The sequence below is a fragment of the Lygodium microphyllum genome, chromosome 20 (genome assembly GCF_053477565.2).
Source record: "Lygodium microphyllum isolate KBCC chromosome 20, Lygodium_microphyllum_v1.1.10, whole genome shotgun sequence".
Lineage (NCBI taxonomy): Eukaryota > Viridiplantae > Streptophyta > Polypodiopsida > Schizaeales > Lygodiaceae > Lygodium > Lygodium microphyllum.
In genome coordinates, this window is record NC_141154.1 from 69951467 (window position 1) to 69965954 (window position 14488).

General features: G+C 45.6%; 1 protein-coding gene across 10 annotated transcripts in view; it reads right to left on the bottom strand.

The window, feature by feature from the left end:
• The window catches only part of LOC148019002 (uncharacterized), a 112770-nt gene that overhangs the window by 15016 nt on the left and 83266 nt on the right, over positions 1-14488 (bottom strand). For 4 of the 10 annotated variants that reach the window (XR_015695073.1, XM_087701632.1, XM_087701637.1 and 1 more), the window contains exons 3-5: positions 12047-12257; positions 11216-11345; positions 11029-11108 (exon numbers count right to left, since the gene is read on the bottom strand). Coding sequence is in view for 9 of the 10 variants with exons in the window: in XM_087701632.1 (XP_087557758.1) it covers positions 11029-11108; positions 11216-11345; positions 12047-12090 (254 nt within the window). In the remaining variant the exon portion in view is untranslated. The remainder of the gene's footprint in view (positions 1-11028; positions 11109-11215; positions 11346-12046; positions 12258-14488) is intronic. The other 6 variants (XM_087701633.1, XM_087701631.1, XM_087701634.1 and 3 more) reach the window with 5 other exon arrangements.

The window sequence follows — 14488 nt, forward strand, 5'->3', positions numbered from 1 at the left end:
ATCCACCAAATCAAATTTAAAGCATTGAGAAATGCTTCAAATTTGTCGCGAGGAAGAGCTTTGGTAAAGATATCTGCCACATTGTTGGTGGTAGGACAATAGACAAGGCTGATATCTCTTGCATATAGCCTCTCTCTGACCAAGTGATAGTGGATCTCTATGTGCTTCGTGCACACATGAAACATTGGGTTCCGTGCCACTGCAATGGCACTCTTTGACTCTCAGTAAACAAAGGAGTAGGCTCCGTGACAAATACATCAAGATCAACCAATAAGCATCTTAGCCATACACATTCAACTGTGGTAGTGAAACCTGCCTTGTATTCAACTTCACAAGATGATATAGCAACAGTGGATTGTTTCTTGCTAAGCCAAGAAATGCAAGATGAGCGAGGAAAGAAACAGTTTTCAATTGTAGAGTGATGTGAATCAAAATCACGAGCCCAATTTGAATCACTATAAGCATATAATTGCAATTGTCCTCCCTTGGCATAAAGCAATCCAAGAGCTAGGACCTTGCAAGTAATGAAAAACACGCTTCACAACTTGCCAATGTGACATACGTGAGCTGTACATATATCTGCTCAGGGCTAAAGCTGCAAACTGAATATCTAGCCTTGTGTTGCATAAATAAATGAGACATCCAACTGCCGGAGCATATGTATGAATGTCAAACAGATCACTGTCATCATGCAAAGACAACTTGAGTCCAGTCTCCATCGGTGACTGGCTTGCAATCTTGGAAGGCAAATCTCTCAAGGAGTTACAAATATATCTGGACTATAACAATCCAATGCCTCTAACTTCATGAATGAACTGAATGCCCAAATAATAATGCAAAGGCCCCAAATCTGACGTCTCAAAAGTTTGCTGCAAATTTTTCTTAAATGCTGAAATCTGATCAGCATGTGTCCTTGTGAGAAAAAGATCATCTACATAAAGACAACTGACCGACAAGGATCCCCCCTCTTTGCATATGTAAAGAGTAGACTCTGATGGGCTGTTAATGAACCCTTGGCTAAGTAAAAAGGCATCAATTTTTGCATGCCAACCTTGTGGAGCTTGCTTCAAACCATACAAAGCCTTTTTCACCTTGCATATCAAGAGTTCAGATCCCTCAACTGCAAAACCAATGGACTGCTATACATCACTTCTTCCTGAAGTTCCCTATGTAAAAATGTAGTTTTAATATCACATTGGTGCACAATCCAACCATAATGGGCGGCCAAAGCAACCATATACCAAATGGTAGTCATACGGGATGTAGGAGCAAATGTCTCCTCATAATCAATACCCTTCTTTTGCACATAGCCTTTTACCACAAGTCTAGCTTTATACTTATCGATGGATCCATCTGCTTTTCTTTTCATGTCATAGACCCATTTTGTGCCAATGGCTTTCTTTCCAACATGCAATGTTACTAAATCCCATGTTTGATTCTTTATGATAGAATCAAACTCAGCTTGCATTGCTGCCATCCAATGCATACTTTGTTGTGTATCCTCAAAACAATCAAGCTCCTCATCTCATCAAGTGTGTGTGTTGCCATAACAAACTCCATTGTGTTAGCATGATCATGCAGACGTGCTTGTCTTCTAGTATGACCAGCAATAGGAGCATCCAAAAGACTATCTTTCATAGTCTGCAAGTACCATCTAGGCATTTGCCTAGCTTCCTAATTATATACAAGCTCCTGCTGAACCTCAAATTCAGCATCTTGCTAAATATTCAGATCAGCCATAGGCTGAATTTCTGCATTGTTTAATGGAGCAGCTAGTTGAACATTTTGTTCATTTACTCAAACTCTAGCTGTATCACCAAAAGAAATGGGCAGCAGCCCTTCAAACACATCGTTTGCAGCTTGATATGTGTCAAAACCAGCAAAGGATAATTCTGATTTTTCTTTAAAAATCACATCTCTATTGACAAAGAATTTCTTGAAAATAGGGTCATACAGTCTGTATCCTTTGCTCTCACTACTGTACCCTACAAAAATGCATTCAACAACCTTGTTGTCCAACTTCTTTCTTAATACTTGGGGAATACGAGCATATGCAAGACACCTAAAAGTACAAAAGTGGCCGACTGAAGGTTTCCAGCTATTCCAAGCCTCAAAAGGCATGACATTTTTCAATGCCTTGGTAGGACACCTATTCAAAACATGACAAGCACAATTAACTACTTCTATCCAAAAGCCATTTGGCAAATTCTTAGCTTTCAACATACATCTAGCCATCTCCATGAGTGATCGATTCTTTCTTCCTGCAACCCCATTTTGTTATGGAGTATATACAGTAGTATACTAATGGGCAATGCATTGCTGCTTCAAAAAATTATTCAGTAAAGAAGACATGTCTTCTTCCCCTGTTAAGAAGACTGCTAGGGTTTGCACTGAGGACACACGGAGTGTACGACTACGACAAAAACACAAAGACACAGACACGGACACAGAGGGCAAAACTCAAACCCTAAACGCAAAACTCAAAACTCAAACACAAAACGCAAAACTTAAGACTCAAACCCTAAATGCAAAACTCAAAACTCAAACACAAACAGAAGAAGGAAGAGAGAGAACACAACTCTAAAGTGAATGAATGCTGTAAATGAATGTAAGAGTGTACAATGTGCTCAAGGGCAGAGCAATGTCAGAGTGTGACATCCACCAAAGATGAATCTCAAGTCTGGGACCACCAGTCAGAGTGTAGGAGTGCAGAATAGTGAATGGCAGCAGGCTGGTCACCAAAACGCAACAGTCTGGAGGGTGGAAACTAGTAAACGTAGCAGTGTACCACCGATCGGGGAGTGGAAACTGTGCACAGTCTGTTGTAAACAGCAGGCTGAAACAGTGTCTAAGAGTGTCGGGGCTTGCAATGCTGAAAACGCAGGCTGGCTCACCCTGGAGATGATGGACAGCAGGCTGTACAGCAGTCTGGGACAGCTTGGAGCAGTCGCCAGCAGCTGAGAGCTGTTGCCTATAGCAATGGACAAGCTGAAGATGATGTGGCTGCAGTCGATGATGGCTGGACAGCAGATGGAGGCGGGCTGCAAGCTGGAAATTGGGCGCCAACAGCAGCAGAGGGTGTGTTCCACTAAACTTTCTCGAACCGCTCCCCATTCTAGGGTTTCCACTGAACTCTCTCGAACCGCTCCCTGTTTTAGGATTTTACTCTAAAAGAGCATTTTTAGTGTGTTTTGGGGCTGTTTAAGAGGCTATTCAACAAGTAATGCATATTTTAGCTCAACACCCCCTCTCAGGCCCAAAACTGAGCCGAAAGGTTAGGCTAGCCATTGTGATGTTGATGTACCCCAAGGCGTCCCACCCCAAAGCAGCCAAGGCATTGAACAAAGGGTGCACGTCGGCTGCCCAATGGCCTACCAAGACTACAAAGGCGATGGTTATCTTACCAAAGGAATCCAAGTAGTCACCCCAGAGAGGACAGGGCATCAGACAAAGGGTGCACGTCAACTGCCCAGTGGCCTACCAAGCCCTACAAAGGTGGATGGAACTACATGGAACTTTTGCGTTTTTTTTTTTTTTTAATTTAATGTACCCCAAGGCGTCCCACCCCAAAGCAGCCAAGGCATCGAACAAAGGGTGCACGTCGGCTGCCCAGTGGCCTACCAAGATTACAAAGGCGATGATTATCTTACCAAGGGAATCCAAGTAGTCACCCCAGAGAGGACAAGGCATCGGACAAAGGGCGCACGTCAGCTGCCCAGTGGCCTACCAAGCCCTATAAAGGCAAATGGAACTACATGAAACTTTTGTGTGTTGTTTTTCTTTTTTTTTTAAATGAATAAGTGTAGTAAATTTTATGGGATGCAGCCGATTAAGGAATAGTGACCCAGAAGACAAGAGTAGGGAGGGTACACCCAACACATCACAAAACAGTACAAGCTAACCCAGCCACTCAGGGTGTCGATGACGAGGAAAAGTAGGTGATGAGGTATCCATGTGATGAAGAAGGATGGTGATGTGGTAACAACAGCTGCCGGTGGAAACAGCTTAGGATCCGCTCAAGTGATGCTTTGCACAATGAGATGCAAAGTATGCTACATATTGAAGAATACTCATGCAGCAGGTGCCACTTGGATAGTGTCCCTCGTGGGGAAATTGTTCACTTGCCCAAGCGCCCTAGTATAAAGATGATGAAATCATGCAATGCAAAGGGTAAGGTACAACAGGGAGAAGAAGCTAATGTCGAAGACAAAGTGCTGAAGCCTGTAGAATATCAATCTTTGGATAAGTCGTAGGACACTCTCCAACTTCGGGATTGGCTTCACTCCACCTTACGCATTGTCACAGCACAGATTGCGGAGGCAGTTCTCATGGGTCAAGGGATCTTCATGGTCCGACTCACCTCCGCAGATGCAGCCCGTGAGCTAGTGGATAGCTCACCTTATGCCTCCACAAAGGGGGTCATCTATATGGACTAGCAATAGAGTATCGTCAGTTAGTAGAGAACTTCGGATGGCTTTTCAGCACAATTCTTCCTCCCTCCTTCGCGGATGCAAAGCCAGCCGTAGGAGTCTCGAAGGTACGGGTGGAAGTGAAATACACAAAGAACATATCTAAGTTTCTTGAGATTAAGGCAGGCAAACACTCTTTCAGGCAGCAAGTTATTGTGACAGGGCAGCCTGGTCAGTGCCTACAATGCCATGACTTTGGGCATCTTGCAGCAAATTGCATGTGTTTCGAAGCCAAGGCGGCTCAACTAGCAAACCTGCAGGTGGATGCTAACGGATTTACACGGGTCCAGCGACAACAGAGAGGGAGACGGTAGGGGAGGCCTCAGCCAGCCCCTCAGACACAACCACGGCCGTAGAGAGCAAAAGGGCAGGCGACCAGCCCCCGTCGTCAGAGCACCCCGCAACAACCCCCTTCCCATCCCACCCAACAAGATCACAGGCCTCCACCCCTACCACCCCCACTGAGGCATCACAGCCCACCCCACTTGAGATCCCCCAGCCCCCCTATCCACCCCCACCTCATGGATTTCCCCTGACCCTATTGCGGAGCACGGTGAGTTTCCACTCCCTCTGGAGGTGGGGATCTTCGTGGTCCCTAAGTTAAGGAGCGGCAAGGTCCATTTACTAGCACCAACGAATGGACCAAACTATGCTTTCTTCTTTCAGACCTCTCATTCAAGAGACTAGACAATGACACAGATAGAGGAGGAAGTGAGGAGCCACGTTGCAGACCACATCACCCAGTGGATGGGTGAAGGAGGGCTAGCACTCTTTTCTCAACAATGGCTAGGGTGCATGATGGACATTAGCTGGTGGGCTGGAGCTGAGGTCCCACATCTGAGCATTATTTTTCGAGCCCCTACCTAATGGAGCTCACCAATGGATATGATCAAGTGGCCCCTTGCACAAGCTGCCCGCTTCTACCAGTGCACAGAGTCACGCCTCTCAGCTTGGTTGATAAACGCCCTGGTTGTACCACCTCGAGCATCTATCACCCCCATGGTCCGCCTAAGAGCCACCATGGGGGAATGGAGTTCACCCTCAAGGCCTATGGCCAAGTGCATTCGTATGCCCCATAGCTCTTCTTCTTCATCAGTAGCCTCCACACCGAACAAATGCCTATTCGATTAGTCACAGGTTTCCCCATGAGTCTACACCTAGCATCCTAGAACATGAACAGCCTACACTATAGTGGGGCACATGGTTCCAGGAAATTGATTGTTTGGCACGAGCTGCAACCTGCCCTTGCCGGACGGATCGACATCTTACTTCTTCAGGAGTATAAGCTGAGACATATGCACCTCTATTGACCTGAGCCTCATTGCATGTGTGTGAGTCCACGAGATGATTGTGGCAAGGAGGGTCCTATGGATCAGACTAGATTTAGGGGACTCATGCCTTGGAGTCCTCAATGTTTATGCTCCTACTGAGGTCAGGGCACACAACAAGTTCTGGATGGAGATTGCAACAGGACTTCCAAAGGTGGACTCTTGGATTGTTGGAGGAGACTTCAACAACCTGGAGGCCTTAAGAGGACCAGCAGGGCAGAGGCGGAGATTACCAGGGTATGGCAGGGGAGTAGGAGGAGGCATGGGAGGTGTTCCTCCTTGCACTAGGAGCACGTGATGCTTGGCAGGACCCAACTTTTCATAGGAGGGAGAGGTCGTTGGACTTCTCTTGGGATACAGGCAGCTAGGCGGAGCTCTTTTGGAGCAGCCAGACCGATTCTATGTGGGAGAGTTGGGGTGCTCTCGAGGAGGCCAGGTAGGGTAGTTGGCTGGCACCACTTTGTCTGATCACTGCATGGTTCTCCTCACACTTGATGCTCCTGCTTCAGCCCTTGACACGCGGTCCTATCGGATCCTTGACTCAATCTACAAGAGGGAGGAGATGAGGAGGCAGATTGAGCAGCTCTAGACTAGGGAGTGGACCAGGGTGGACCGGATCACAAAGGAGGTTGCAAAGGTCTTAGCCGAGTCGAGCAGGATCTGCCAAGAGACAGCCCTACAAGCCAAGCAAGTGTTGAGAGGAGGAGATAGCACTCCGGCGAGACCTAGCAACCACTCAAAGACTACTCTAGGAGACACCAAGGGATCCCACTCTCCCCACGTAGAAGGTGTGCACACGGGCAGCCATCATTGGTCTTGAGGACAAGCGCTCTGAGTTCTCTTTCCACACCTCAACAGCCTTTTGAGCGCGGAAGAGGGACACCATGTGTAGGGAGTTTTTTCATGTGCATCAGCCTCGCACCTCAGGAGATCAGATTCGCAGCCTCCACAATCAGTACGGGAGGATTTGCTCTAGCCTAGATGAGGTGATAGAGATTGCCATTGACTTCTATAGACAGCTTTTTCAACAGGAGGCAATCTCAACCAGAGTACAGCGTTGTAGACAGCAAGTCTTGGATTGTATTCCCTCCCTTGTCACAGAGGAGATGGGATGCTTCCTCCTAGACCCCTTCAAAGAGAAGGAGCTAGCTGAGGCCTTCCATACACAAAATGGGCAGAAATGCCCAAGAGAGGATGATCTTTCTAAAGCCTTCTTCACTACCTACTAGGAGATGGTAAAGGATCCTCTACTATTGGCCTTTCAGGGGATTTTCAGCTCAGGACGGATGCCAAGGAGTTTATCGGTAGGTCTTGTCGGCCTCCTCCCCAAAGGGAGAGACCGGTTGGAGCTGTCCCAATGGAGACCGATCACCTTGTTGTCAGTGGCCTATAAGGCACTAGCCAACATGATCGGTAGTCGACTCCGCCCCCTGCTTCTAGACATCATTTATGACACCCATACAAGTTTTGTCCATGATAGAAACATCCTAGACAATGTCTTCACTTTCTTCGAGGCGACTGAGTAGGCTCAGCACAGTGGTCAAGGATTGGCAATACTCCTCCTAGATTTTGAGAAGGCCTATGACAGGGTTGACTAGGACATCTTAGACGGCACCATGGCGAGGTTGGGCTTCTCCCGGGCATGGATCAATGGGATTTCTGCACTTTACAGATCAGCCACTAGCAGGGTTCTCATTGGTGGCTAAAGGGGGAAGGAGTTTCGGCTAGAGAGATCTACCCGGCAAGGCTACCCTCTTGCCCCATCTCTTTTCTTACTATCTACGGAGGCGATGTCCTACTTCCTTCGCTCACGTGTGAGCGGGCTATGTGGCCTTCGACTTTCGATGAGGGAGGAGACTAAGCTATTGGACTCAAGAGTATGCAGATGATACCATTGTAGAGGATGATGAGCTAATGTTGGAGAGAGTCAGACTAGCTCTAGAGATATTTTGCATTGCATTTGGAGCAAAAATCAACTGGCAAAAGTTGGTTGGTTTTCTTACAGATCTGGATTCTAGCACGGAGTGGGGTGTCCACTTGGGGTTCAAATGGGTGAGCAGGGGATAGACCATTCGATATCTAGAGTTCCAGGTGGAACTCACATCACTCCTGCCCAACAGTTTCTTCCAGTTCTCAACTCTATTAGGCGAAAGCTGACCTACTAGAGCACAGTCCGCCTTTCCTTAGCAAGCCAAGCCCTAGTGGTCAACCAAGTCCTCCTAGCAACAGCTTGATACACCGCCTCTTGTTGGTGCTTCTTCTCGTCTTATGTCGTTCAGCTTTGCCGCTTGGTGCGGAATTTTCTCTGGGCTAGCTCAAATGATTCCAGGGATTCCCAAGCCAAGGTGGCGTGGGCGACCATCATCCGGTATCGGTCTGAAGGAGGGCTTGGGATCATCGACCCAGAGTTCCAAAGCCTCGCCCTTTTGGGCAAGCTAGTGGTTTGTGGTCTCACACCAGGTGGGCAAACCTCGAAAGTCCTTTTGCAGAAGGGTCTCCAGGAGTGCACATTCTTGAGATGGATCTTCACAACTGCCCAAATCACGCCACCCAAATCTTACTTCCTCCACAGCTTACTTCGAGTGTGGCAAGGCCTTCGCAAGGCCCTACTTCAAAGGTCCCCAGGATGTTAGGAGAAGATAGACCACCAATTGGTGGTTTGGAACCCCTAGGTCAGAGATCGGGACGGGATACAAATTGGTGAGCGCCCCCACATCCAATGGGCTGGTTGGGAGGCTAACCTTGCTCATACTATTAGGATGTGGCAGGAGGTGTATAGGATGGCAGATTAGGAGGTCTTGCAGTAGGCATCAGGTTATCAACGAGAGGAGCAAAGGTGAGAAGAAGGGAGATTGACTCAGCGATCCCTCAAGAGTGGCTAAACCCCCCGATCCGAGAGTTGTTGAAGCCTGGAGAGGTATGGACTGCTAGATTCTCACCGGCAAGTATCCCCTTACAAGTGGCAGGTAGAGTGGGCGGTGCCCCCTACGAGACTTTCTTCACCGTGCAAGATGGGGGGCGGTTGGTTCTTGACAGAGGGCAATAGGATGAGGATAATATTGTCCGTCCTTGGAGGAGGATTCATGTGGTTTGACTCCAGAGGGGAAGACCTGGCAACTAGACCCTTATGTGCCCTGGGAGGAGTTTCGAGAGTGGCGCCTTTGGATATGGGAGAGCAGGCCACTTGATGAGCTGGAATAGGACCCTGGAGAATGGATATGGCCAGCCACTGCGATCGCCAAGAAGCCACTGAAGTTCTTGGAGTACACAACCAGGATTGGTAGGCATGTACTGATGCAAGAGGACATGGATTGGGTGCCTTCACATAACACATACTGGGTGGAGCACTGCATTGCGGATGCCTTCCATCAAACTTTCTGGCATCATCTGTGGGACAGCTAGAGGCCGAGGAGGGTGTCGTGTTTCCTTTGGCTTTTGGCACATGGGGGTCTAGCTGTTGGGAGTTGGTTAGCTCAGATGCAGTAGGATGGAGGTTGCAAGCACTGCCCATAGCAGAACTTGGAAACTCCAAAGCACTGCCTTTGGTCTTGCGAGGCGGCACAGCTTGTATGGAGAGGAGCCTACTATATTCTCTGCCATGTGGCACCCAGCTTTGGATGTATCTCATGAGGGGCTTTTTGCTGGCAGGCAGTCAACCAGGGCCGTCACCTTTTGTATGAGGCCAGGATGCAAGACACAATTTTTCTCATCGAAGCTAGATCTTGTGTAGTGATTGACTTGGAGGCTTTACCCAGTCACCAAGTATTGGATCCCACAGTAGAACGCTCAGAGGTATGGGAGATCATAGGAAGTCTTACAAGATGGCACATTTGGAAGGCACGCTGTTAGGTGGTTTTTGGCGGGGAGTGCATTTCACCCTGACTTTGGCAAAGCTTTGGACCTCCATCATCCACTCCCTCCGCGGCCATTGGGACCAAGTGTAAGGCGAGTCTCGAGCTCGTTAGGAGCTCCGTCTTCACTTTCTGCTCACTTGGGGCCGCCATGACTTGTTCTTCACGCTGCTGGCAGGCAGCCCCAGATGGCAATACACCCCCCCTCCATGGTTTCTCGCCCCCATCCCCCCCAGACTGCCTTGAGAGGCTTGTATACATGATGGATTTTTGATTTGCATCAGCTCCAGCTAGTCTGTTGAGCATGTGCACTTCGTTGTAATCAGCCTTCTGAGTAATATAATTAGCCACATTTTACTTATTTTTTGAAAAGGAGTGACACGTTGGTCCATCTCAGTATATTCGAGTGATAAAGCATGATCTTTATAGGTCTTTAGGGTGACACTAGCAAACGGTATAGGAGAATGCATGGGATGCCAGACAAACAGCTTGACATTGCTCGCTTCAAGTAAACATTCGACTTGAATGAACATACTCATCACATTACTGTACCATTGGACTGGATGCAAAACTCAACTACAGAGGCCTTTCTCACAGATTTCTGGCACCAAATCCTACCTTCTAGGGTTATTCTTTTTTCAGATGGTGACACGTCAAGATCTGTTGTTGGTTCCCAGCTATCTCATATGGGTTGCTCACTGAGAGTCCTCACCATTTGAGTCTGCCTGAGAATGGCACTTAATGGAATATTTTTAATGTTTTCCTTGAACATTTGTGACCATAAAGGTAAAATAGAACACATTCCTAGCAGATGGGGATACCTAGTGCATTTAACTTGGCATCCAGCTACTTTGTAAATAATGGGATCCTATGTAGGTCACTTATGATGCATGAGAAAATGCCAGCTAGGGGCTCTAGACAGCCAACAGGACCCTGTTTTGAACAGAGCATAAGTCCATCATATTCCACTGTGGACAGTCACCTTACCTTTGTACTCCACCTATTTTATAACCAACAAACCCATTGGGCAAGTAGCCAGGCCAGCTACATGTTTACCCCCCTTTTTTAACTAGAAATTTGGTCTCATCTCTTTGGCATGCTTTATTCTTAGAGAGATTCTTCCTTAGGAGGAGAAATCATTAGGCAATAACAGTATTTCCCTTCTTGGGGAAAAACAGGAAGTCAAACAATAATATTAGAATTGTTTAGAGAGACCTGAACATCAGGGTAGAAGGGTATATGAATTTAATAAAAGCATAGCCGACAAAGAACTTCAACCATAAACTTAAGGCATAACACAGTAGACCACATGCTCCTGTAAGACCTCAGCCCCATTCCGAGAAGGAAAAAACAATTCCAATAGCTGAGATCTATACTTACTACAGGACTTCCAATAGCTTTATGATATTAGGATGTGGAGAAAGCCTCTGTAAAGCTTGGATCTCACGAAGATTTGTTACCTGCATTTAAGGACACAGTTGAGTGCTCCACATATTTCATGGTTTTAAATGTACTGTAACTTAAAGAGAAGCGTGCTAAATTCTGATGCTGAGATTCCACAGTAAACCTGTTCCAAGCTGTCAAAGGTGTTCTTCATGCATTTTATGGCAACAAATTTGCTGGTTTTGAGACATTGTGCTTTTAGGACTTCTGAGAATGTACCCTCCCCTTTCTTTGCAACAATCCGATACTCTGAACTAAATTTCCACCAGAAATTGCTTTAATGGAATGTGACTTGCCAAACTATTTAAGAAAGGATCATATTTTCCTGGCCAATTAACTTAATACAAGGCTTTCAGGCATTAGAATGATTTAACCAGGTGAGCATGAATATTAAGATGTACACAAAAACTGGATGAAATACAACCACCAGTGGGCTCATGCATTACGACAGTATGGAGTAAACATGAAAACCACCTTCACTTCTATGATGATTCTCATACTTAATATGCAATTATGTTCAATGGTGTGACACTCAATTTTTATGACAGCTGGTTTGTGACCATTTGCCATAAAACATATTGAAACAATGTATTTACCCACACACACTAGCTACTGTCCCTGTCCTGGTATTATCTGATAATTATGCCCTTGTAATGGAGAAAACAAGGTTCTTTTACTTATGTGTAATTGATGTAGGAAAAAACATGAGCTCCATCCTTAGAATGAATTCACGTGCTTAAGAATATTATACAGTTATCTAAAAAGATACCATGAAACTTCAGTCGTTATACATTACAACTACAGCTTGACAAACTTCTAGCCAGTTAGAACCTGATACAAGATGATTTTTTGAACAAGACTTTGAAACCTGATGTACGTAACTACCTTAGGAATAAGAAACTATCAACATAGATGAGCCAAAATATGCATCAGAAAAGAATGTGGGGAAATTGACCTGATCTTCTGGTAAAACATGCAGCCATCTGAGAATTGGTGCATGGCACATCAAGTAACAAAGCCCGCAATCCTCATTTTGCTTCCTTGATGTACTGTGTCCTTTTTCCTGCCACTTGCCTTTCTGGACCCCCATTCAGCTTTGAAAACTCTGACTCCTCTGTCATCGCTTTAATTTTATCCTCACATGAAACCAACTTCTGAAAATGCACCTTCACAAACAACTTTCACATTTTAAGGACCAGCATAGACAAAAATGGACCCAAATGCTTTCTAATGAATACAAACTAATCTGAGATAAAGACAGATCATACAGCACACCTTATTTCTTTATGACACATGAGTACACGAAAACATAAAGTAGAGCTGTAGTTTTAGCCCTTCCAAAAAGCTAAGTTTTGATCATAAACAAGGGAAACATGAACCATGTGTTATGATTTCACATGTCATCATTGTCCAACAAAGGCTGATGGTGGTGAAGGCCATGTGAGGAAAGGGTATGGCAAACATAAAACAGCATAGAGAACACCATTATTAGAATGCTAAATAAGAATGTAGATGATACAATTAGGGGGCCTCAAACCTGCATGTCTCTAGGACCAGGGCAAAGGTGTCTAAGAGTGGTGCATGTGTATTGTACTCGAAACGGATCCTGAAACATAGCAGCAGCAGTCCAATGATGTCTGATGATGTTGGATGTAGGTGGCAGCAGTGTACCTAGCAGACCTTGCTGTCAAGATGATGATGTCAGCAGTCTTAAATGATGCAATAGTAGGAGAGCTCCAAATCAAGTCATCTGCTGTAGAAGACCTCATGGGTGGATGGGCAGCACTCTGATGAAACTCCATGAGCTGGCGATGACCTCTAGAAGGGGAATGGCAGTAGTATGAGGGCGAGAGAGCTGAAGGCTGGCTGGTGTAATGAGGGATTAGAGATGCACTAACACCGACTCATATTTCTAAAGGATTAGGTTGCCTTACTTCCAAAATAAACCATTTATTTTTGGTAGTTTAGCAATAATTTCTTTTTGAAGCTGGTTTAAGGAGAACAGACTAGGGATTAATGCCCTCTAATTTATGATTAGTGCAAAACCTAATATTAGTGGCTCAACAAGCCCAACTATCAATACAATCACCAACAACAAATGGATTAATACATGTCAGGTGTGTTAGATAGAACACTCATGTCTAGCAAGAAAAATACGATCACGTATGTGACAACCATTTTGGGATATTAGTGGCAGCAAGGAGGGTTAGGCAACTAGCCTAGAGGCTTGGATTTAATAGCCATATGCCTATGTAAATAGACTTGGACTTTAATATTGAGAACCAAGTCATTCAATTCATTTCATTACCTTAATTCCTATTTTGGTTTCCATTTACTGCCCCAAAAAAGCTTTATTTGTATCATTAGTTAGTGTCTGGGCACCACCCGAGAGAGCTAGGGCACCACCCAAGAGACTTCAATGGGTGCCACCCGAGAGAGTTGGGGCGCCACTCCACACAATCTATGCCTATAAATATGGCATTGACTCCACCCATTTGACCCTCCACACACTCATTCATCCTAACACTCACTCATTCTCTCCAACCTCTCCATTGTTGCTCACATCCCATGAGGAGAACATTGCAATTCATGGTCCGATGGCCCGTGCTTCCATGCTATCATGCACCCTATTTCTCCTCTTCCAAGTGTAGCTCAAGTTGAGGAATTTCAAGGACATTCAAGAGGCCAGCAAGCCAATATCAAATTTGGGGTTGAATTTGTTTGTCAAGAAGCAAGGTAAAGACCAATCCCCCAAGCAAACCAAGGGGAAAACTGGTTTGAAGGCTTGCTATTCAATAATGACAACAAGTAGCAATTGGATTAGCAGAGGAGATTTGGTGAATCACACTTGTACTCCATCCATTTGCAAAATAGTTTTAGAAATATCACAAGGGGTGCCAAGTTTTGGGGCCAATAGGTTGTCTATTATTGTCCAAGATTAAAGTGGTAAAGTGTGCATTTCAGTTTATGTGAATTATTTACTTGTTATAATTATTGCTAAATCAGATTATTATCACCCTGCCCGAGGAGAAAGACTAGTTTCACCACCCCTCCAAACCACCCTAAGAGGCCTTGTACCAGCTTTTGTAACTTATTGATGTTATCAGCTGTTGAGCCACCAAAATCAAGGCTAATATTACAACAACTAATTGTCATGCATTTATGCCTAGTTTCTCTCAAAGCTAAACATCCTTCTCCATGAAGGACACAAGTACATGGAGCAAGAAGACCATTGACAACTCAAATTCCCTCATTCCATTCAGCTACAACATTGAGGACAACTGCCCTTAGCTTCCTCCACCGTCCTATGATAGGTTTGACACAACAATGCTATGGCTTCTTCCCTTCAAGATGAAGCACGGACCATTGGGTGCACCTACTACTGCAAGACAGAACA